Below are 24498 nucleotides of genomic sequence, written 5' to 3'. Positions count from 1 at the left end.
ACCAAACCTGCCACACAAAAATACCAAATAAGTAACCAGAGACCGAAAATGAGAAGGATGGTTAGGACTTGAAAAGATCAAGACAGATTATGTAATGCAAACTTGAAAAAAATATAATTTTTTTGATGTATAATTAAACGTCCGTGGCGAATCTCTTTTAGTCTTAATTCAGAACAGTGGCCCATGTACATGGGCAAATTTTCTCTCTCCAAAGTAAAAAAAAAGTTACTTACAATTTCTCCAAAGAGGACAGTCCAGCGAAAGTCTTAGAAGTCAACTTTTGAATCTTGTTGTCATTAAGGGACCTAAAATAAAAGATATTGTAGTAAATTTTGTAACAGAGTATGTAAAATGTACGGTTCATCCTGCTAGTATGTCATGTACTGAATTTCACCTTTTTCCAGGTGATGCGTGTTGCCAACACGATACATAATCTTATAAACATAAAGTAAAAAACATAAACTTGCCAGGGCATGGTTAGTTTGCCTCGTGCAACTGTGTACAGGCCTGCAAATGATCCCGGCCCGCAAATGATACCAAGCCTGCGAACATGCTCCCAAGTGGAACAGGGCATAAAATAAATCGGCAAGCGAAGCGAGCTGAGTGTGGCCTCGTTTCCTTCTTCCCGAGGCCAAGCTCGGCTCGCTTCGTTTGCCGGTTTCATCTTTTTCACCGTGTCCTACTCGGGAGCCTGTCCGCAGGCTAATGATACCGGGACGGCAAAGGTTCCCAGTACCGGATGTGACTCTTGTTAATGAAACCGCAAAAAAATTAGGAATAGCGTGGACGTCGTCAAAAGTCTATGGATGTACATAAATACAAAGTTAAGATGCTTCGAGCCAACAGAGATGTCACTCGCCAGAAGGATCCAAAAGGATCAAACCTCGAGTAATGAATTGAAGACTATTACGAAGAACGAGGACGGACAAGTTCGAGCGAAAAAAATATATACAAACAGTAAAAAAAAAATCTAAAAACGTTAGAAATGTAATAAAAATAGACGTTTGGGTCAGTGACCTTCATCAGTTGCAGTACAAATGAACAATAAATTACAATTTCCTTAAATAAGTTTACAGCATAACAAATGACATAACATTACAAAGATCATTACATAACGGGGCGTGGTGACACATGAAAGCGAAAATAATTAACCAGTGATGAACAATAAATGATTACTTAGCGAGAAAATATAACTATGCGGTGCAATACTCAAGAAAAATAAAACAAATAAGAATTAATGAGCGAATACAATACTAATAGGATTATTGTTGAAAAAGTTACTTAGGGCCACAACGAGATGGCGCAAACAGCTCCTTAAGGTTTTTAGATCTTCGAAAAGAGGCTATGATGGAATTTGGAGGGAAAAATTCTTTTAATTTGGGGTTGGATTCCAAAATACCTAGGTGTTTTCTAATGATGCGAGCAACATTAGGTAAATTTGGATTAAATGTTGTCACAAATGGAAACAATTTCTTCTTAGCTTTTTCATGGGTTCTAAGTAAATCGGTTCTAGATATAGTTAAGGCTTTAGAAAATTTTAACATGGTAATTCGTGACGCTAGATATCATGTTTAAAGTTGTGAAATTTGTATTTACATCGCTCGTGACAGTACTGTTCATTTTGCTTGCGCTACATATATTAACTGTCCACTGCCAAATTCCTGAGGTCATACATTTCCATCCTCTATGGTGAGTCGACCATTTCCGGTCCAAGGATCATTTGCGCTGTGGTTCAATCTGGAGATCATTCCAGTCTTGGGATCCGTTGTGGTTCTAGGATCATTTTCGGGCCAGACTCGTATATCTGGGGCCTGTACAGTATTGCTACGCGCCCCTGGATGAGACGCTAGTCTTTGCAGGTTAGCACTAGACAGGATTTTGTTTGGTTGCCCTAACAATTCACGCGGTACCGATTTATACTTCCTGTTGTAGAGAGGCACCATGAGTATGTTGTCTTTCCTTATACAATGTAAACGCGCTCTACGGACACCCGCTAAATACGGACAACCCGATATTACGGACAGTACGTTCGTTTGTCCCGACAAAAAGCTCATTCATTCTCTCTAAAATTAACCCGCTTATTACAGACAGCCGTTAATACGGACAACGGACACTTTTCTGTGTCCCGAGTGACCAACTCTTATACATCATTAACCCCGCTTTACAGACACTGTTTATCTGTGCACATTGTCGAGTTTCAAGAACAGTAAAGAAATTTTAGCCCAAGAGTATAAGTGAATAAGGGAAGGTTTCCCTAGTATTAACTTGTCAGAGTTACAGCCTCCTTTATTCCTTGTATAAAGTAAAGTCGCAAACCTTTTAAATGATTCCACTGTCCAGTTTCAAGAACAGTGAAGTAATTTTAGTCTGAGAGTATGAGAAGATGAGCGTAAGGCAAGGTCAGAAGAAAATAAACAACGTTTTTATGCTGTTACAATGTCTGCTTTATTTCTTGTACCAACTGATTTCGAGAGCAGTATACTTTAAAATCGGTTTAATACAGGAAGTATAATAACTAACCAAAAGATTTCCATGGTTTAAAATTGTTAACAATTTAACAACGTTTTGTTGCCGTAAAATGTCTGCCCTAGGCTTTGCGCCGATAAAACATGTGTCCGTTACTTTTTGTCATAGAGCCCACTTAATACTGGACAAATTTAGCATGTCCCTTGCATGTCCCCTTGGTTATTAACGGGTTCTACTAGCTGCACAAAACGTTGACCCCGACTGGAACTCAAACCCGGACCGCTGTACTCAGAGTCCAGCGCCCTAGCAATTGGGCAACCGCGTGCCCTTCGTTTAACAAAATAGGATACTATAAAACCTATGGAATAACCTAATGCCTATTCATCTAACAAAATTGGGTAATTTAATTAAAATCATGTATCTTTTATCCGATTCCTTACACCTTATTAACATAATTCGTCCAAAGGCACCTTTCACAAAGTTTCATACTATAATTAAGATGAGAATACTTGCTCACTGACTAACATTTGAGAACCGTGAGTTTTAATTACACTTACAGTATTTTAAGTTTCGATAAACCGAAGAAAGTATTGTCCGGCAGCTCTTCCAGTAGATTATGTTGAAGATACCTAAATGAAAATTTATCAAATCACAAGTTTAAAACTACGAATAACAGACGCGATATTACAGTGTAAATATTATGCATTAGTAAACGAAACGTGCAAATAAACATTTGGTTCTTTTTGTTTTTAAACTTACAAGTTTCGTAAATTTCTTGTATCGTTAAACGCGTCCTTATCAATCACTTTTATCCGGTTTTGTCTGAAGCTCCTTCAACAAGAAAATGAGAAATAACATTAATTTATGGCACATTGTTAATTAATGATTATTGATAAAATTGAGGTTTGATATATTCATATATATATTAATTAGGTTTTTAGCTAAATGTCCACGATTAGTAGATGGGACTTTTCCCCTCAGCTACTGAAATGCTGGCACATGAACAAAGTTATTACTGTCATTGAAATATCTTATTCAAAGATATTTTACTATTATATATATAAGGTGCCAGCCGTTTTTTTTAATTCATAATCTTTTTATTGATGTTTGTTTTTCTTAATGATTCTGTGAAATAAAGTTATTACCATAATAATAATTATAAAAACAATATATAATTATAATAAAAACCTTCCCAAACTCCTTTGCAACTGAAAAATCGTCAATGCCAAATAACTTGGTCAGTTTGAAGTCAGCAGGAGTAGTACGTCGTATAGAAATAACTCTTACCATAAACTACTTCTTGAATAAGTCGTAGGACGATGACGTCATTAGTCACGTGACATTGCCCTGAAGTTCGTTTTTGCTCAGTGTGACGAAGATATTTTGTTACTGAAAAAGCAGTCATTGCAGTTTAAAGCACATTGGTGTGAGGCATTTCAGACTGCCCGGGTACCGAACAAAATATATAAATTAAGGGAGCTATGTACAATTTTCAAAAAGTGGGAGCCTGGGTACAAGTGCGTATCTGGCGTTGCATAAAATGTGAGGAAGCAACAAATTACATGTTGGTAGATATTTATATGTTAAGTACATTTTTATCACTTTTATTGTTATGACGTCATCGGTCACGTGACCAGAACGGACCGCAGTTTTAAATTCGCTCGAAAACTTTACCTGTATCTCTCTCTCTTAAGTTTTTTTAAGCCAAGTTGTAGCTTTTTAAATAGTGTTTTTAAAATGGCCATTATTACTTTTTCCTAAAAAAGGACGGCAGTAAAAAATACAACTGAAAAATTTGTTGGCTTCCTTCTCAACGACCATTTGCGGTAGGAATAAAAGAAAATTTTGCCAAAGGCAGGAGTGTATGTTCTTTATGATGCCGTTGTCAGTTTCTTCTCATTTCAATTGATTTTGGCGACGATGGATGTAATTTCTTTCAGGCGAAAGGAGTGGGCCTGGGGAGAAGTTAAATAGCTGCCTCTCCCCCTCCCCCTGCTGGTGGTCACCCCAGCGGATTCCCCGTGGTCCGTATTGTGGGCTCATGAAGAGCATTTTCAAAATGGCGACTATGCGACAAGATTTTGAGTTATAGAGGACAGTTTTGTCGATGTTTTTCTTTCTTGACGCGATCAAAACGAGTCCCCAAACGTAGAGTACACCTCCTTTATTTGTATTCCCGATAAAGAAGAATATGGAATGAGTAGAAACGTGCGAAAACGTGGGCACGAGAAACTAACAGGGACCTGAGGTGAGCGTTTCTTATTGAACAATGTGTTTTTTAGACTGGTTAAAGCTTATGTCTTCGACGTTTATCATGATTATCAACTTAGCTTACTGGAATTAAAGCCGGGCTAGGCGTAAAAAAATAGATGGCGAGAACAAGGCGATAGTATTAAATGGCAGTCATTTTGTCGAGGCATACAACTGTTATTTATGTTCGTCATCTGAATTTTAAGCTACTGTTTTCCAAATTAATAAGACTGATATTTATACGTGAGGAAATGTTCCTCAAAATATTGACCAAGTGGCCATTTTAGGCCGCAAAGAAAAATTACATAAGGAAAATTTTATGTGATACCTCTAAAATTGGAAGAAACATTTCAGCTCAGTGTGATCTCTTTTTTTAAGTTAGACTAGAGACTACTTGTAGTCAACCTGGTAGCTAATCTAGACTTCAATTAAACAGTGCTACTCACGTTTTGGAATGCCTTTTTGGGTATGTTTAATAAATGAGACCATTTCGTAACTTAAAATTTGTTCTTCCCATGATGTTTTATTGTATTGGTAAACATAGATTTACGTTTCCTTTGCATTTTGTGGTCTACAGGTCAGTACTTTTTGGGACTAATAGAATGCCTAATGTTTTGACAGGACATTCTGGATTACTGTTCAGTGAATTAAACTATGGATTGCACCAAGTTCAGGTAATTGTTGATCTCTTAGTTTTACACATAGTTACGTGACAGTCAATTCTGGCAATTCCGTTCCTTCTCTCTACAAACATTCATTACCTGAGGCATTTCAGATCTGCTTTTTGACCAGACATTTGTCTACTTTACAAAAAAATCTGTTTGTTTTTAAGGCCTGTATTTTCAGTTGTTGGATAACCTTCAGTAGCATTTTAAAGTAGCAATGTAAAAAATCGCGAGGCCTTAAACTTAAGCAAGCCAGAAAACCCTAATCCCAATATAAAGCTAACTGCAAGCAACATGATGTACCCTTTGGCAACCAAAGTGATTTTAAGGCTAGCCAGAGTACTATATAGGCTAACCGGAATCTTATGTAGGCTAACTGGAATTGCTTTCATGGCTCGCATGTTTCATGACACTTAAGTGCCATACAAGCCAGAAATACCTAACTCCAATAAATAGCATAACCTGAAGCCACCTCAGCTAACTATACTCAGGCTAACTGGAGTACTGCCTAGACTAACCAGGGAGCTTTTTTAGGCTAACCAATGTGCTATTTGTATATAGTGGAATGGCTCTCATGACTTAATGGCTCGCACTTTGTCAAGACCCAAGTTTTTTAACTCATATTGAAATTAGCCAAGCAGTAGCTGTAAATTTGATTTAAATAAACTCCAGCTTAGTTTTTGTTGGCAACTTGCTCTACAAGAATACCAAACATAGATTGCTAAAATTAAGCTTTAGGGTCCAAAACATTTTTAAAGATTATTAAAATAATATGACATTTTTCTGCGATAATTAATGAAAGGAAGGGTGCAAAGAAAATTGATTTCTTCCTTGCCTGACCCAGGTAGACTGGGCAAGGTGAAACCATTATAAGCTTACCCAAAGCCCCATGTTTCCTTCGAAACAACTACCACAAAAAATAAAAATCCATAAATGTCACAATTTTGGCTATCTAGCAAAAAAATATTGGATCCACTGGCCCAACATAAAAGCAGCCAGTTTTTTTCACACACTGAAAAGGGCCATTTAATTTTAATATACAGTCTGCATGCTGGAAAATAGCAATTTCAGCAAAATAATAGTTTTTTGTTTGTTTTGTTTCTATTTACAGGTTACTTGAAGACTTTGCAAGGGCATTCCTGTTAGTCAAAATGAACTCAAAAATACACACTGTGTCAATGTAATAAAATTATCACATGATTGGTGCCCACATGTTGCCAGTTTATATCTGAATATTCTTAAGTGAAATTGATGGCTTTTTATATAATATGAACATCCCAGAACCCAATAAGATGGAAGGCGCGGTGGCCTAATGGTTAGTGCACCGGACTCCGGATCGGCGGTCCGTCGGCCCCGGCCGGGGTCACTTGTGTTGTGTTCGGCAGACACTTACTCTCGTCCTCTCTCCACCCAGGTGTTCTGGTCCGGCGACAACTGGGGTGGGGGGAACCCTGCAGTGGACTAGCATCCCATTCAGGGGGTAGAAATATTCCTGCCGCTTAATGCTACGACCGGGATAAGCTCCGGCAGTGGGCCGCTTGGCTCGTGGCTCTCCTGAACCCAACAAGGCTTCATGTAATACTACACTTAATACATGTAAGTTTCCATTCTGAGGTTCATGATAAAACATTTTTGTTTCAATAAAAACATGTGAAAATAGAAAAAAGAGAATAATAAATATCGCAGACCACAATTTTACTCAGGTTAAGTAGTGCAAAGTTTTGCAGCACAGGCGGTTCCACGGGTGTGGTTCCAAAAAATCCATCCTCCCCCAAGGATGGTCTTTGGTGGACCCTCCCACCCCCTGGGATTTTAGTTCTTCATACTTTCTTTTAAAATTGTACTATGAGACCCTCATCCCCTTCAGAATTTCCAATGACCATCCTTGGGGTGGGTATGGATATTTTCTGGAACCGCACAATGTAGGCATTTGCTTATGAAAGTAAGCTGCAGATTGATCTGATTGATACACACTAATCTATTTTCACATTTACTTGTTTTCTATGGGATATATAATTATATATTGTTTTTACCGGTTTCACTTGTAATAATAATAATAATAATAATAATAATAATAATAATAATAATAATAATAATATTAATAATAATTATAATTATAATAATAAAATTATTATTGAAATTCTCAAACAAAGTGATTATTTAAAACTTACAATGTTGTCAGTGACATTAGTGAAGCCAAGGCTGACGACGAAATATCTTCTATCAGGTTGAAGCTACAGTCCCTTTAAAGACGAATGGAATGAAATTAGAAAAGAATTTAGATCCATATAAAGACTGCTATTTGTTTGTTTGCTTCCTTAGATCATAATTCACATTTCTACTTACAAAGTCTGTAGGTTTATCATCTTGTCAAAAATGCCATTGGGTAACGTCCTCATAAAATTCCACTCAAGCTTTCTAAAACGGAATAATTCTGAATAAGAATCATGTATTTATTACGAATTACGCAGACTAGTAAGAAAATCAGACAATTATGTTAGTTACCTTTATTTTTGTAAGAACTGAGTGGCCAAAAGGCTAGCCAATTTAAACATTGCAAGTTCAATCGAACATCTTGGCTTTACAATCAAATCAATGTTTGCTTGCAGCATTGGGTCTCAGTGTTGAACGGTGCACATTAACTTAATATTGAAGGGTCGTCAAATTAAACTTTGAACCAAGCTAATCTTTCTTCAAAATATCTCCTGCACCATGTCAAGCAGTTTCCACGTCTCGCAATGTTGGGTTGTCTTTGAAACGTCGGATACAACCGGTTCTATTTATATAATTTATAAAGGATTTATCACTTCAGTTAGGCCTCGTACTTGACTAGAAACCTCACTTGTACTATGAACGTATTTTTCTCTTGTTGCTTGTGTACTTGTAGCCTAAAGGGAACTGCCAGCATCTTTATCAGTATGGGTTAACTTAAGTTAATAAGTTTATACTTACAGTGTTTGCAAGGAAGAAACGTTGGAAAATGCACCTCTTTCTATTCTGACAAGGCGGTTTCCACTCAAGTCCCTATAAAGGTTTCAAATTGATTGAATTAACGGAGTCACTGCTTTTAAGAAATGTTGCACATTTTTTTAGTAAGACTCTTGTTAGCGTGGGTGGAAATTAATAAATTCTGGAATTTAATATATATAGAACACAAAGAAAACGACAGTTTCTATCCGCCAGCTTAACTACAACAACAACAGATTGCCAAGAGATTGCTTGTTAGTGCTTATTGATCAGTTTTACTGAGCAGGAAGGCTAGAGCTAATAAAAAAAGAATGCCACATAATTTTGCCTGTAGAGGTATATACACATTTATGTATGCATACACATTGAATTACTGCTTTGAAAAGAAAGAAAACCGGCCTAAGGTTGATTGACGTGTTTCAAATTGAATGTGCTCGCCATGATTAATTTAACTGAAATTGGTTAGTGGCGTTAACAATCCTGGTACATTCACAAGTTGGATGATTGCGTGGAGATAGTTTAGAGATTGCCGGATCATGTACTTACAAATACTTCAACATCGATAAACCAGACAAGTGTTTCTTGGGTAGATACGAAATTTTATTCCTCTGAAAATGTCTGTCGAAATAACAGGTAAGTATGAAAACGAGTTTGTAAACTTAAGGGTAATCTAAGATACATGTAGGTTCTCATATGAGACAAATGTATAATAATTGGATCCTTTTAGCAGATATAATCATGCAAATACAAAATTAGCCTGCGTTGCAGACGAACAAAACCCCGGTAGTTTTGTTCGTCTGCAACGCAGGCTAATACAAAATTAAAGCAAATTAAAGCTATGGAATAGGCAAGTTTTTAACGAAATGATTCCCTGTATTAATGTTATTCTATAAAAGTACTTTTTTTACATTTTCATTTTGAGATACAATATGAGATATTCTTCTGAGAAGTCGGCATCAAGGAGACTCGATATAGTTTTTTGGTCCTAGGGAGCGCATCTTCGATTTTTGCCAAAATGCACCATAATGATCAAATATTACCAAATTTTGATATTTTACTGGTCACTTAATCACAAAAGGTACCATAGCAACGATTGACGTTTACTTTTGTTTTCAAACAAGCCTGATTTTCTCTTTGTATTCATTTTTTGATATGTTAAAGTATAGTAGATTGAAGAGCTGTTGACGAAATTTTAGCAAAAAATCTATAAGAGCGTTTTCAAGTAAATCAAGAAAAAGTTTTCAGAAATATCCCGTTTTAATATGAAATAGGCGCTTTTTAATTGTTTCGTAGTATTTGAGCGCAGTTATTCAAAATTAAATATCTTGTCATCGTATTAAATAATCCATTCGCAGAATTCTTTTTTTGTTAAAAAATACTTAAACCATCAAAGAACATTAACTAAAAGCGAGATAGTTTTTGCTTTAATGTGTTAAAGAATATCGACTGCCAATTGTTGGAGACTACAAGAAGTTACAAAAAACTTCATTCTTTAATAAGGTTCTTACAGATTTTTCTAAAATTTCGTCTACAGGTCGTCAATCTTCTATACTTTAACATATCAAATCAAAGAGCTCTTCGAGCCACGACTGAATTTTTTTGCCAAGTTTAAAAGTTTAGTTTTCATTCCTTGAAAATTTATGAGCAGCAAGGTGATTCAAACATTCCTTTGACGCACATGATAACAGATAAACAACGGAATGTCGATTACATTGATAGAAGTTATTTTCGTCTCACGTGACTAAGTACGTCTAAGTAGTACAGTCGGGTAGGCAACTGACTGCGGATCGACAGGTCGCGAGTTCGAGTCCCAGAGGAGAGATTTATATTCTTTTTTCCTTTTTTTTTCTTTTTTTTTACCCATAGTACTAAAATGGTTTGTTTATTATATCGCTCCGTAGGTATGCATTGCAGAATAATTTACATGTAGGCTGTTAAGTAATAACGCTGTAAAAAAAAATATAATAGACTGATTCAGGTACAAATGTAATATTGTGCTGTTTCATCAGAAAAGCTTTTCCTTTTCTTGGGAACAAGCAGCCACGCACTCTATTTAAGCCAACGCTCTGGTTTCTAGATAGATCCATCGCTTATGAAGCTTATGTGAAACCCGATTTAGTTTTCGAATGCTCCTACATTCGACTACATGTACTACGCTAGCTCGAAAGATAGACACGAAAGTCATCGATCGATTAATGCAGATTACTGGCTCTCAATGTTCACTTTTTTGGCGGTCGATTACTTAATTCTTCACGTAATTGTCAGCCATATTTTGTTTCCTTGCTTCTGGTTTTTCTTGTAAACCCCTTTAAATTTAAAAGACCGCCTTTATACGGCCGCTTTTATACGGCCGCCTTGCTACACTATTTCTACAAGTATATCTGGTCAGCGGAGTTGCAATGAGAAGTCTACAGATGATGGAACGACCAACCATGCGAGTGCCATTGGGCTAGCTACAATACTCCTGAATAAATTCAGTCGTAAAAATGAATACTAAGAGTCAATCTAGATTTTGAGCAAAATCATGCTTGTTTGGAAACAAAAGAAAACAACAACGGTACCTTTGTGACTAAATGACCAGTAAAAACATAAACTTTTATCATATTTGAACATAATGGAGTATTTTGGCAAAAATCGAAGATTGGCTTCTTAGATAATTTTTATTTTTAAAAAGACCACCTTAAGGCTAAAGAAACTAAAGAAATTTTTCTTGTTACAACTCATAAACGATATCAGATATACAGTGTAGCCTAAAGACTACTAATAGTAGATAACTGGCTTACATTACGGCAGCGTTAGACGGAATGTTTCCCGGTATTGCTGTCAGTTCTCTTCCTGTCTTTACTGTAATCACCATTTCACGATGTTTCGGTGAAATAAAATTACACTCACAGCTGGAAGGACAACCTTTATCAAACATAAATAATTTTTTCAGTATAGGGGAATCGTTGTTTACAATGTTTAACTCATTAGCATAAGCGCTTCAGTTTCTGATCATCTACAAAAAATATCAGTTATGAATATTGAAAGAGCACGACACGATTAACTTTCGCTATAAATTTGAGCCTGATGTATCAAAAAGTTTACTTTTTCTTTGACGCGGGTTTGAAAACTCAAAATTTTACAAAAAATGTATGGCCTCATTAGCGTTTTTGACACCCAGAAATTTTGCAGTTTTTGAAAGCTAATATCTTCTTTTCACCACAAATGCCTCAGGAGGATTCCCAGAAAAAAACTGGCAAGATCACGTTACCACTAGGGAGCTCCTTGAGAAGGCAGAGACGAGGTTGCTAAGTGAAGAGGTTAAGATGAGAAGATGGAAGATGATAGGGCATATCCTGCGACGAAACAGAAATAGCCATACCAACATAGCCCTATCATGGACACCTGAAGGAAAAAGGAAGAGAGGAAGGCCTAAGACCACCTGGCGAAGAACAGTCGAGAGAGAGAGGAACAGTGCGGGATGGCGTACATGGGGTGAGGCAAGAGCTGCTGCAGCCAACAGAGAAAATTGGAGGCATTCTGTGGAGGCCTTATGTGCCACGAGGCACAAAGAAGCTAGGTAACAGGTAACAGGTAATATCGTCTTTATTATTACACCTAAAGAGCTGGAAATTTCGCCGATTTTTAAGCTTCATAAGCCCTTTAAACTTCTGGAGTTATTTTGGATATATTACGATGCCTTCTCTACGCAAAGTCGTATGCTAAAGAGGCAAAATTTTGACAATGACGTCAGCAAAGGTAGCCCTATATCAAGAAGTTTTCGGCCCTGAACCGGCGATTCCCGATCATTTCGGGAGATTTCCGAAGACTATGGAAGATTCCAGAAGACTGCCGAAGTTTACCGAAGACTACCCAGAGAGAAGGGTATCCGAAGAGTACCCAGTACTTCCCAGGTTTTCCAGAATACTGTTGCCGGCATGGGTCGAAAAAAGAGACTACAGCCCCTTTGCGCACAGGCTCAAAGTTCAAGAGGGATTTTATTACTATTTTTGAAGAGTGGACAAGAATTTACAATGCTAAAAGACTATGGGTTTTTCGCGAAAAACCCTCAAAACAGTATTTTCTCCGGAAACAGTAAACTGTTAAAACTTGCCCTATTTAGCAGCAAGCACTAAAAATTAATTATGGGAAATAAAACTTTACAATAAACCCCAATCAGACCGTCATTATTGAATATAGAACTAAATTGTTTGGGATACTTAGATGCTCCTCGGAAATAAAGAGCATAAGGATACGCCAACAGCATCATTGTAAGCGTGTTACTCCAACGTTTACCTTCGTGTTGGGCGCAGTTTATTTTGCCATTGGTGGCTGAAAGAAGATAAATAAACTTTATTTAAATGCTATATATATTTATTTAGTTATTACTGAAATAAGGCATAATGGTATAATAACGTCATAATATTATGTATTTAGGTAATACAAAAAGTTGCAATTATATTTATTGCTATATGTGTAATAAACAAGGGGAAGGTGTTGGCAGCGGAAAACCGAGGTCTCAATCATCAGTTAAGTCACTCTCTCTCTCTGAAGACTTTATTTTCATTCGCCCTTTGTAATCAAGACTTCTATTGTTTTCTAGGGCTTGGGGCATTGTTGTGACGTCTTAGTTATTGCTTTTTTTAACCGATGACATGCATGTCTCGTTCTGAGAGGTAGTGGGCGAAGTTCAATCATAATGGATATCACAAAAACTGAATATAATAATTATTTCTTTTTTCATTGCTCCAAATAGCATATGGATTCACATAACGTAAGTTCATTTCGGCAAAATTAGATTTAAATTGGATAAAAACATAATTAAAAAACAATCACAGCGCAATTTGCCAGGCTATAATCATTAATTTCAACGACCAAAGCAAAGTTCAATTTTCTACGGATTAGTTGGCGGTAACATACTTAAGAGTGAGTGTTTTGTTTGCTATTTTTTTTTTAAATATTGATTGTTTTTTGCTTATTAACTCTTTAATTTTTTTACCTATTTGTTTGTTTTATTTATCTATAATTTTTCATCGAACATAAATTAAAAAATAAAGCGTTTTCTGTTTGCGTGAGTTTTCTCATCACTTACCTTTCTCCGCGGTATAGTGTAGTTTCAGTCCAGCCTTTGATACTTTTTCGTTGCTGACGAAGGTTATTTCCATCACATTTGAAGATGACCGAATAAACTCTGGAAATCTTTCGCCGCAATATCTTCCCACAAATGCCTTTGTCTTGCCGCTGTTATATACTTCTATGTAGTCGTTAAGACAAGAAGGGTGATCTTCCAATTGAAATTCCAAGAAGCGCAGTTTAATCGTGTTTTCCGGGGGAACCTTGATCATCCAATGACAACGAGTCAGAGGAGGATAGTAGCCAGGGTGGCGTGGGGAAAAAATTAGGCCTGATGGATCAGTAAAGCTTTTGTCACAGGCTGAAGAAGAATGAGATTTGTGTCAACGAAAGATATTTTAGTTTAGGAAAAGTAAAATGGATCCCCTAAACCTATCGCTTATCGTGTCCTTCGTCACTATAGTGCTATAATAGAAAGAATATACCTTCAGTTGCTCTAAGTGGAACTGGATGACAATGTCCGGGTATGACGTGCAAATCTCTAAAGCCCACGTATCCTGGGTTATTACCCAAATCCGCCTCGAAAGAAACCTAAAACATACAAACAAGCAAAAAAGCACCAAAAAATATTAAGATAATTGGCATCTTTTTGTAACCAGTAGTCAATATTTGAAGTTAGTTTTACCTTTATCGATACCGAACCGTAATACTCAATTTATTTTGCTATGTAAAAAAAAATGTAAATGTTGTTTATAGTGGTCATGCACTTAGCTTCATATCTCTTCGAGATAGCTAGTTTACAGGCATGCCACTGAAACAGAGGAAAGAAATATTTAAATGAACACAACAAGGTTAAAAATCCCAACTGGCAGGAGGCAGACCAGTTGGCTATGTACAAAGTGTGATCGAGGATTTGAACTCGGGACAACCGAGAAACAAATCCAGCTAGTGGCAGGGGCAGGTCTCAGGTCTTATCCACCGGACATGTTCAGACAATAAGAAAATACAGTACATTGACTTACTAACTTTGACACATCAGCTTGGAAGATAGGCGGCATCTTAGATAAAGTTGCAGTTGAAAACAAGCGTAAGAGAAGACTGTTAAACTTAAGGTATTTTACTCACCCTGTGTTTAGTTACACTAGGTAGAGATACTCTCCCATATTTCCATGTCCCTTCAGTATTGTTGGATTCATTTGCTGCCCACATTAACCTCCTCGTCCGGTTCATTAAATCTAATTGTTGGTATAGACGAAGAGCCCGTCTCCCATAGCCATACATGACATATCTGAATCGTACACAGACACTGTGCCCTTCATAGTAACGCTCGTACAGTGGACTTTCGAACACAGATGGTTGAAAAGATTGGGACGATTTGTTGGCAGACACAATGAAGCGGGAACCTTAATTAAAAAAGGGAAGCAAGTGGACCACAGTGTTACAGAGGCATATTTAAAGTCACAGTAGAACCCCAGTAACTCGTATTCTGAAAGGAAACGAAAAACCGTTCCATTTAGCGGGGTTTCGAGTTATCGGGGTCAATTGAATATTTAATTTGCCAAGTTAATAATTGATAGTTTACTGATTTTTCAGCACTTCAGTATACAGCCCAGTGCAAATTAAACTTATCTCATCAGAAACTCTAACACGATCATAAATTCTTAGGGTAAGAGTGGAAAAAGGCTGTCAAATACGTGATCTGTTTGGTTGCTCTAATCAATGGGCAATCGTGGCGAGTTGCAAGAACCGGAATTCGAGTTATCGGGGTAAATTTGACCCAAATTTTGATCAAGGGAAACGAAATTTAGTTCGAGTTAGCGGGGTTTTCGAGTTATCCGAGTTCGAGTTAACCGAGTAAAAATGACTGAAAAGTGAGTTCAAATCCAAGGGAAATGGAAGTATGTTCGAGTTAGCGGGGTTGTTCGAGTTATCTGAGTTCGAGTTACCGGGGTTCTACTGTACACAAGTGTTGTGATATTGCAGCTCTTGCTTTGTAACTAGTGTTCTGAAACATTGCCTGTTTTACCCACCTGCGCTGTCTGTACACAGGGCTGGTCTTTGAATATTGACATCTCCAACAAAACTAGAAACGAACTGTGACCATGGTAAGATGGCATTTGCAAGATTCTCGCCACAGCCGTGTGACATCCACGTTATAACGCTACTGTCAAGAGCCATGTTAAACATGTTTACAGAGCTGATAGAACCAATAAACTCCCCAGCTTTGTTGTCTAATCTTGCCTGATCTTTTGTAAGCCCCACGATAAATTCACCTTTTCCTGTTAAAACAATGCGTCACATTAAAAGTTATTTTAACTGCTTCGACTAAATTCCAATTAATTCAAATCCAAGCAAACTTGCCATTTGAAATGGAACTATAATCTTAACCGCCTAAGGTACTTTAGCCTTCGGTGCTGGCTTACCCGAAATCCAAAGTCGGCATTGAAAGTTAACCTTCTTTGTTTAAACCGTTGTTTGCTACTTATTTTAAGTTTTAGAAGGTTGAGTTACGCCCAAGAAGAGCAATTTACTTAATGCTTAATTACTTAATGAACAACCGGGGTTCAAAGTCTACAGTTTTTATCATCATGGATGTTCCGTATATACAGCGCTGAGCCCAAAGAAACATAATGGCTTCAAAACTGGAGAATACTTAAATAGTATATTAAATATCATATGCTAACATAATATAATTGACCTCTATACGATTGCACGATGTTTGCGTTAAAGAAAAAAAACAATTATCAAGTATATCTTTTAGCTATACGAAGGCGCGCGGCAAACTCAAGTTATGGTACTTCTTTCAAAATTTTGAATATAGTTTCTTTGGTTGTTAATTCCTTGTCTTTTACCTATATTTGGGAACCATTATCTTGATGCTTCGTTAATTTCGATTCTAAGAAAAAATGACTGTTTTTTGAAAAAAAAAAAATTTAGCTAAACTCTTACCAGGGATTTTTTTTCCGTCAGAGAATCCATTTCCTGAAAGCTTCTGCTTGTCATAATAAAAATTGACTTTTCCACCTCTAGACGCCCACACCAAACAAATATAATGCCATTTGCCGTCATTTGCTACGACGCTGGTCTTTGACCTATCAGAATAAATTTAAAAGCTAGCGTAAGGTATGACAAAGGGAGATATTCTTCCACTACGATCCAAAGTAAAAAAGGGATCCTCGCCGCGAAATTGCAAATAAAGAAGTCTAAAAAACAAATTTAGGGCTTCAACGCGATTCAGCCTATCCCGTTGAAGTCCTGCATTTTTTCAAGCTACTTTCTTTGCAATTTATTTAACTGAAATTTCCATGTGAGGAACCCTTCTTTACTTTACATTTATCCGCAATTCAATTATAAATTATTTCATATACTACACGTCCATACGGTCCAAATTAATGAAGTTTATTATACCACTCTCTGCCGCGCTATTACTTGCGTTTTGCCACCCAGCCGGGCATTAACATCGCTAATAATGCAGGAAAATGTGATTCAACAATTACCCAATGGCAACGTGTATCTAAACAAACTTTAGCTGTATATAATAAAAGTACTTTCTGACTGTTCTTAGACAGAAGCTTACGATGCTGTCTCCCCAATGTACACATAGAATCCTCTGTAGTCAAGGAGTGCAATAGCAGTGACGTATCTCCCTGGATTTTCATAGCGCACTCTGTACCATATGGGAGTACCTGCACTGGTTCTGTCGGACGACTTCATCCAGAAGCAAAGCGTGAAAGCGGAGAGATTTCGCATATCAGTTATGTTCACATAGCCACGGTGATTTCCAGGAAAATTAAGTTGGTAATTGCTTTCCTTCGTAAAGCCTATAAAAATAAAAAAGACTGAGAGTTGTTACCGGCTATATCTAGCGAAAGGCTTTCGATAGTAAAAACTACATGACAATTGACTTATGTTAAAATACTTATTGTTCGTTTTAATTTTTTCTGGCAAAATGAAATAGCGATTAGATGCGTCTAGTCGTGTAAGCATCTCATTTTAAGGTTCTCACACAACTACGACCTTTCTAAACAAGAAAGCAAGGAACATTGATGCCCCTTGCCTGCTTAATAAACGGATGTGACACCATGTATCTGGAATCATGAATTCCTCTTAAATGAGAGCTTTAAAAAAATAAAAGCCTTTTGGCTTATATTCGGGAAGTGGGGCTCTTTATTTACGAAGGGGGCGAAGGGGATAGGGAGAGGGTTATTTTTTGGAATTTTAAGAGTGGGTGTAAAATTTCCTAAAAAACGTTTACAACGAACCTTGAACGGCATATGTTAATGAGCTAAAATAAATCGCTCTTAGTCAGATTCAGGCAGGTTATTTGTTCTGCAACATGAACAATATCATATGGGTTGCACTTTGTGTTTGGTAATAAAACTGGCTCGAATTTTTTCCACTTTACCAAAATATACTGCTCAGTCGCCGTAAAGGATTTGTGATATTTTGATAATGCTGAAATAGTACTTGAAGTTTTACTAACAAATACTATAACAATTCATGCTATTCTAAAAAAGGGTATGAATAATGCAAAAAGCAACAAGCTTTGTCATTGTTCGTAACCTGGCTTTAAAGAGGATAAGCTTTCCATTTCTTGCTTCGTTGTTGGCTTCCACTGTCTAGACCCACTCTTGGAATTAACCCATCCGCAAACGCCTTCACGAAATTGGAAACAACCGTAGTTTACTTAAAAAATAAAAGGAAAAAGACAACGTCAAATTACATTTAGTACACGCGAATAATTATTTTTCGGCCGAAAAGGCCTAGAAAACTAACAGAATGGTGGAATAAAGAGATGAAGGAATAAAAAAATGAAGAAAATAGGAATGGTACGAAGAAACGAAAGCCTAAAGAATCAGAGAGGATTAGAAGAATGAGGTAGTGGGGGAATAGAAGAATGGAGAACGGGTCAGATGTATGGATGGAGGGATGATTGCATGGTAGCATGGAGGCATTATTGTGTAAAATAAAGTTTTGCTGCTGTTGTTGTTGTTGTTATTGTAGTAGCATGGAGTAATGGAGGTACGAAGACATGGACTTATAGAGGAATGGGAAGTGCAGGAATGTTTAAACGCCACCACTTACGATCACAGGAGCCTGACATTTGACCTTGTTCGTTGATTGAAGACGTTTGACACCACAAGTCCTCGCTTTCCACACTAGTACATGTATTCTGTTCCTTCTTTTGGTAAACGAAAGGGAAAACGCAGCAATTCCCATTAGTTGTTCTTCTTATTGGACATAACGCTCGAGATGGTCCTAACAAAAAGTAGAAGAAATTAAGAAAGCTCTATGCTTTGTTCTAGGTCCATTCTGCTCTGGTTAATGCTCAGTTGTGAAAACGTGGTAAGAACATCAGCAACTAGCTGTACACGCGGGTCACCTATTTTCTGTATTACCATATACAGCTGTTTCGAGAAAGGTTGTAGGAAAAAAGCACAAAAGTGCACGCGACAGGATCGAAAGGTGGTCTGAATATTTACTGGAACTTTGCAAATTGGCCGAGAGGAAATGTACATGTTTATCTTTTTGCACGTGAAGAATTTGTTTTGCTTATCAGGAGCCCTATTTCGTTTTGAAAATTGTTCTAAAATTCAGCGTATCTAAAACTGAGTACCTTGTTTCCGCATGTCTAAAGAGCCGAAAGAAAACGTGCAAATTCGCTTTTTCATGTCGTTATATCTCGTTAGTTTTCAGTACGTGTAGTAGCTCTACTCAGACTACCTTTCAGTCTTGTCGATTGCACTTTTGTGCCTTTTCCGACAACCTTTCTCAAAACAGCTGTATACAACTGAACACAACATGTTAAAATCGAATACATTTTCTTTGAGCATGGCTAAATTGAGGCTATTTATCAGCCAAATTTAAATTCAAAGGGAACATTTTGTTGTACCTCTGCATTTTTAAATCTCATAATTAGCATTGAGGTAATCGGGGTATGATGGCTTTCGAATTTTTCATAATTACTTCGTAAATAGTTCCGATGGCCAACAAAAAAGTATCTTGTAAATAATAAAGATGGTAAATTGTAAGCTCGGTGATAAATAATGAAGATGAATTTTTGCTCGTGTCATTGTTGAAAAAAATTCATCTTCATTATTTATCACCGAGCTTAAAATTTACCATCTTTATTATTTACAACACACTTGATGAATTCGACATTGCTGATCCTAGCAGTATGCAGGACGCGTGTCACATATCAACCTAGTAAATGGCCCAGCTCACCACGAGTCTCTCGTAGCTCAGTTGGTTAGAGCGCCCAACCGGTATCTGGGAGGCCATGGGTTCGATTCCCGTCGGGGACTTAGAATTTTTCTTTGTCCCATGCTCGTGTCATTGTTGAAAAAAATTCATCTTCATTAAAAAAGTATCTATTACAAGTAGGTCATGCTTCACCATTTAAAATGTATTGTGAGTGCTACACTTCTACCACTTCACCCTAGTCACTGGAAACGGAAAACACCCCGTGCATGTGATTAGGACTAAGAAGCGAATATAAACAAACAACAAATTGAACTTACTGTACAATTTAGAAACATCTCCTGGAGAAAGCGTACGCAAAACCACCGCTAGATCCCTTAACAAGCCTTGAAGGACTTCCCCCGTGTCTTTCTTAAAGCCGATTTCATACATTGTGTGATTTGTCAGGTTAAGATCAATATCTTGTCCTGTATAACTAGAAGGCGTGTCTCCAACTTGTATCCCATCGAAGTACAGTTTTCCTTTCCGGGTTTTGCGATTCCAGGTAAACACTACATGGGTCCAGACATTTGCTTTAAGATATCTGTTATAACAATAAATAAACTTTGAATTTCAGCTCGTAAAACTTAGGATGTATTTATTTTCAACATACGCGTATAGCCGTCTCACCTCGTTGGAATTTTTGTTATTGTTTTCGAGCTAAAAAACAATAAAAGATTCCAACGAGCAAATGCAAAGGCTATACGCGTGTGTTGCAGATTAATTCGCCTTTAAAATTCAAATTTGAAAAGTGCAATTAAAGCGAAAGTAGAAAAGAACCAAAATAGATCAAGTTTAATGCATGTGCGTCATTTACTTGTAAAATAGAGTTAACAACTAAGAAGAAGATTTAAGCAGAATACTGTAGGCTCTCTTCGCGTAATTTTGATTTCGGGTTGAGGTGGACTTTTTTCAAAACGTGAAAACTAGTGTCCAGGTCAGCGCGGTCTGAACGCTGACCGGATCCCTTTAATAGCTATACATACGTGGCTGTAGCCTCAAAACCAAGAATGCATTCTTGAAATTGTGTAAGCGACACAAAAGCCTTCCTTATCGGGCTTTAATGTTTATGTGCACGTTCTTTGTTCGCATTATGTACAGACAGGAGCCAATTGACCCGTTGTTTTTCTTAAGGCCGGTTTACACGTTACAATTTGTCGGCCCGATTTGGCCCATACTAGATAAGAATATGAGTGCCCTGATTTCTTTAAAATCTGTTGCAGTGTCACAGAATTCAGATATCAGGCCGATTTTCGTCCTTTCAATTTAAATAGGCAAAGAAAAGCCGGCCGACGACGGAATCGCAGCGTGTGAATTTGCTTGGATCAAATCAGGCCGACAAATCGTAACGTGTAAACCGGCCTTGTAAGTTTTCTCAAAACAGTTTCCTGCATTATTTGTCAGCACTTCAACTTTGACGGATCAATACCACGACTCTTTTTAGATGACGCAACAATTATGGTATGGAACAAGTGCCCAATCATCTTACGTGTATTCCGTTTTTCGCTACCTCACCCTTCCTTTATTTAGCAATGCTTTACTTAATCCGTGTAGGCACACCAGCCACTTAGTGGGTACCCCACCTTATCCTTTAGCTCACTATTACTGTGTTTAAGGAGCATTTGCAGTATTCACATTACTGACATGTTACTCGCGCAGTTTTTTATAATCTGCCTCTCGATGCTTATGATGAATTCATATAATTAAAACTAGTTCTTCCTGTACAAAAAAAAAAAAAAAAAAATCAAGAATAGTTTCCTGGAAGTACCCGTTCAATTCTCTCAACACCTTATATGAATATTTCCTTAAAGCTTCAGAATCTCATGTAGAAATAGTCATTTTGTTGACTTAAAATTACTAAAGCCTCGATTACTTACTGGCCACTGTACATCCGAAGTAAAAACTGGACTTTTGGCGGGAGTCCAGTTCGTCTCAAAACTGCGTGTACCTGGCCGCCGTATATAAACAGTCTAAATTGAAAAGGCCATGACCAGTCAGATAAAATGTGTCCTAAAGCGTTCACGTCATGGATTTTCAACCGAATAGATATGGAAAAACTGCTTTTGCGTATATTAATTGCTGGAATCTCAGCATATGCCGCCTGGCCGTCAAGGTAAAGAGATGTGAGCCCATCTTCAGTTTTGTAGACAGCCGATCCTTGCAGCCTGAAAAAGTAAAACATAACATCATGTCATTAGTGTGAATGGCTAATAACATCTTTGATCCAATTAAGTGGCCCAATCTTTTATAAGGTTACTGATAATCTTTTCGGGTGCCTTTCGGAAAACTACGCGCGTTATTTTCTGTGAAACCACCGCTAACTATATATCTCTGGAAAGGTAAGAAAATGTAGAATCAACATATATTAACATTTTAAAAAAAATTGGCTTCGGTAACCGTGCGAGAGCCTTCCAATTCGAAACTGTCAATGTTCACTTCGCTGAATTACCCGCCTTCGGATTAATGATCTCTTTCAACAAAACAAACTGCAGTATATCAATCAGCACTCGATAGCGGAGCTCCCGTGCGTGATGAAGGCGCACGCAAGCGGAGCATCCATAAGTAAGCGAAATTGGTAATTCATCGAACCGAGAAATTTTGGGAGTCACCCCGTACGTACGTACACACGGATTAGGCCTGGGGACGAGGTTGCCCGCCCGTGGCTAAAGGAAAGTAAGAAAACAGGGTGGGGTGGGGATAGAAACGAGGTCTGGGACCGAGTAGCGATGTTCTCCCAACTTGCAACGCGATCAATTCACATTCTAGTCAGCGGTTTTTGGATTAAGCGATTGTAAAGGGGTCAGAACTATTTTCACTAAAAATTTAAATGTACTGTTTTATCCCAAAATTTCGCCGTCGTCTTGTAGTTATAAAAACGCAGAATTTTGTTCTATTGCGTACCTTTTTTGTGCTGAAATGCAAATGATTGTACTACGAATTTCAACGCACGTGGGGCTCAATAATGACGTAAAACAAAGAACAACTAAGTCAACAAACAACCTCAAAACAGTATAGCAAGAACAATAGCCCTGAGCGGCACGGAAAAAGTTGATCGCCACGTTTTCATTGCCATTTCTGCCTTGTTTTAATTTCACAGGAAACACCATATGTTGACAACAAGAACCTTTCCGGAGTCATTTTCACTGCCTTAAAGACAAAACTTGGAGAACTTCCTTCACTGCGATAAAAAAGGAACCGAACTCTCCTGCTGGCACCATATTGTTGCTGCTAAAATTGTTTTGGTAAGTACAGAATGAGAGGAACTGCTCATGCGCCTTAGATGTATCCGCTGACTACCGACCCAATGATTGTAAAACCAAATTGATTGCAGGCTGGTACCGGCGGGGGCTTGCATTTCCTCAGCTAGTCTTCTCGGGCCAGTACTATAATATAAGGATTATTATCCAACTGCTCTATTAATTTTTTGGTCATTTTCCTTATATTTGTCTGCCTGGGACTCTCTGCTGTGATTCATTCTCCCTCCCTGTCCCTAATCAATTTGGTTTTATAAGCACTTAGGTGACGTCTGGTACGAGCATTTCTTGAACAAGAGATCCGGCAGCAGAGAAGCCAAGCAGTTTTTTCTTCGTTGCGTGGTCCCCTGCATCCAAACTGTTTTTCCAATGATTGCTTTGCAAGTTGTGAAAACATAGCTTAGATTCCATTTAAGAGAATGTAGGGGAAGTTGCTCCCCCCCGGTCCCATTGAAATTACAAACAGCAAATAGAGCTCATAGGGCAACACAAAATATAGACAACAGATAAAAATACTCAGCGACACTACACAGTAAAACTCCTGAGGGATTTATTATCCAACTGCTCTATTAATTTTTTGGTCTTTTTTCATGTGTGAGTGTATCGAAACCTCGATGCGTAAATTTGTTGTTTACGCAAAACAAAATATGGCTCTCGTTCGATCGCTACATGGTTAAATTTTAATTTTATTGGTCTCCGGACGCATTTTCCGTAACTGTAAAACGAGCAATTGACTTTATCTTCTATCAACTGGATGATGTGAACGGTTCAGCTAGATCTAAACGAAGTTATGGTATGGAAACGCGGTGTTCACTGTGTAGGGTGAATGAAATCGCGAGTAAAAGAAGCGACAGATAATTTTTTACCGAAATATTTCTCGCACGCGGTACGATGTCCTCAAAAGGCATCTATATTTCGTGAAATTGTGGAAAACGAGCAAGTTTTACAAGAAGGCCCGAACTAATTGCGAATGATATTACTTGTGCAAGTCCAGTTTGTTTGTTTGCGATTGAATATGCGGCTGTCATCATCAAGAATACAATAACTTTAGCTAAAATGATTGTTTTAAAACATAGCTATCTACTGCATGGATCAAGTCCGATGAAAAAAGAGAAAGGACCCTGGTGTAAGGTAACAACCTGTTCTGAATTGCTGAGCATGACAGAAAATGACTTTACTTTCTGAACGCAGTTTCGAGAGGTTCCATGTCGGCAAGGTTTGGATCTTATCGTAAATACTTTGCCGCTTCAGTCGCTTAGTAACTTATTGTACATTTATGATTACATGTCATTTAATTTTGTTTGTTCCCCTGAGTTGGTTTTATTTTGCTATGGTTTAACTGATTGTATCTATTGCCTTTTTTGCCGCATAAAGTCGATTTCTGATCCCTTGCCGTGCTGTTCTGTCAGATGAGAGTTTATTTCTTTTTTTGTGAGTTTATTTCGACTTTAGGAAGAAATTGAAATTCATACAGTATAAGAGACGTTTTCCGAAGACGTTTCTCAAGGCTTCTTTGTGGCTACTTTATCTAGTTAGTATAATTACACGTACATAATGTATTTTTAAATTGATGAATAAATAGCTAATTATGAAACATTTCA

General features: G+C 37.5%; 1 protein-coding gene across 1 annotated transcript in view; it reads right to left on the bottom strand.

Annotated features, from left to right (window-relative positions):
• Positions 1-24498, bottom strand: part of LOC144655984 (MAM and LDL-receptor class A domain-containing protein 2-like) — a 64944-nt gene that overhangs the window by 1642 nt on the left and 38804 nt on the right. The window contains exons 29-47 of the mRNA XM_078516187.1: positions 21521-21808; positions 19925-20187; positions 18489-18662; positions 17967-18089; positions 16981-17224; positions 16353-16495; positions 15434-15682; positions 14529-14806; positions 13889-13994; positions 13423-13764; positions 12627-12662; positions 11132-11255; positions 8895-8966; positions 8334-8405; positions 7728-7799; positions 7553-7624; positions 3226-3297; positions 3024-3095; positions 234-305 (exon numbers count right to left, since the gene is read on the bottom strand). Coding sequence (XP_078372313.1) covers positions 234-305; positions 3024-3095; positions 3226-3297; positions 7553-7624; positions 7728-7799; positions 8334-8405; positions 8895-8966; positions 11132-11255; positions 12627-12662; positions 13423-13764; positions 13889-13994; positions 14529-14806; positions 15434-15682; positions 16353-16495; positions 16981-17224; positions 17967-18089; positions 18489-18662; positions 19925-20187; positions 21521-21808 — 2874 coding nt within the window. The remainder of the gene's footprint in view (positions 1-233; positions 306-3023; positions 3096-3225; positions 3298-7552; positions 7625-7727; positions 7800-8333; positions 8406-8894; positions 8967-11131; positions 11256-12626; positions 12663-13422; positions 13765-13888; positions 13995-14528; positions 14807-15433; positions 15683-16352; positions 16496-16980; positions 17225-17966; positions 18090-18488; positions 18663-19924; positions 20188-21520; positions 21809-24498) is intronic.

Source organism: Oculina patagonica, chromosome 6 (assembly GCF_052425735.1).
Source record: "Oculina patagonica isolate OP01 chromosome 6, crgOcupat, whole genome shotgun sequence".
In the NCBI taxonomy this organism is placed as follows: Eukaryota; Metazoa; Cnidaria; class Anthozoa; order Scleractinia; family Oculinidae; genus Oculina; species Oculina patagonica.
Note: the sequence above shows the minus strand (reverse complement) of the source record. Positions and strands in the feature narration are given on the sequence as shown.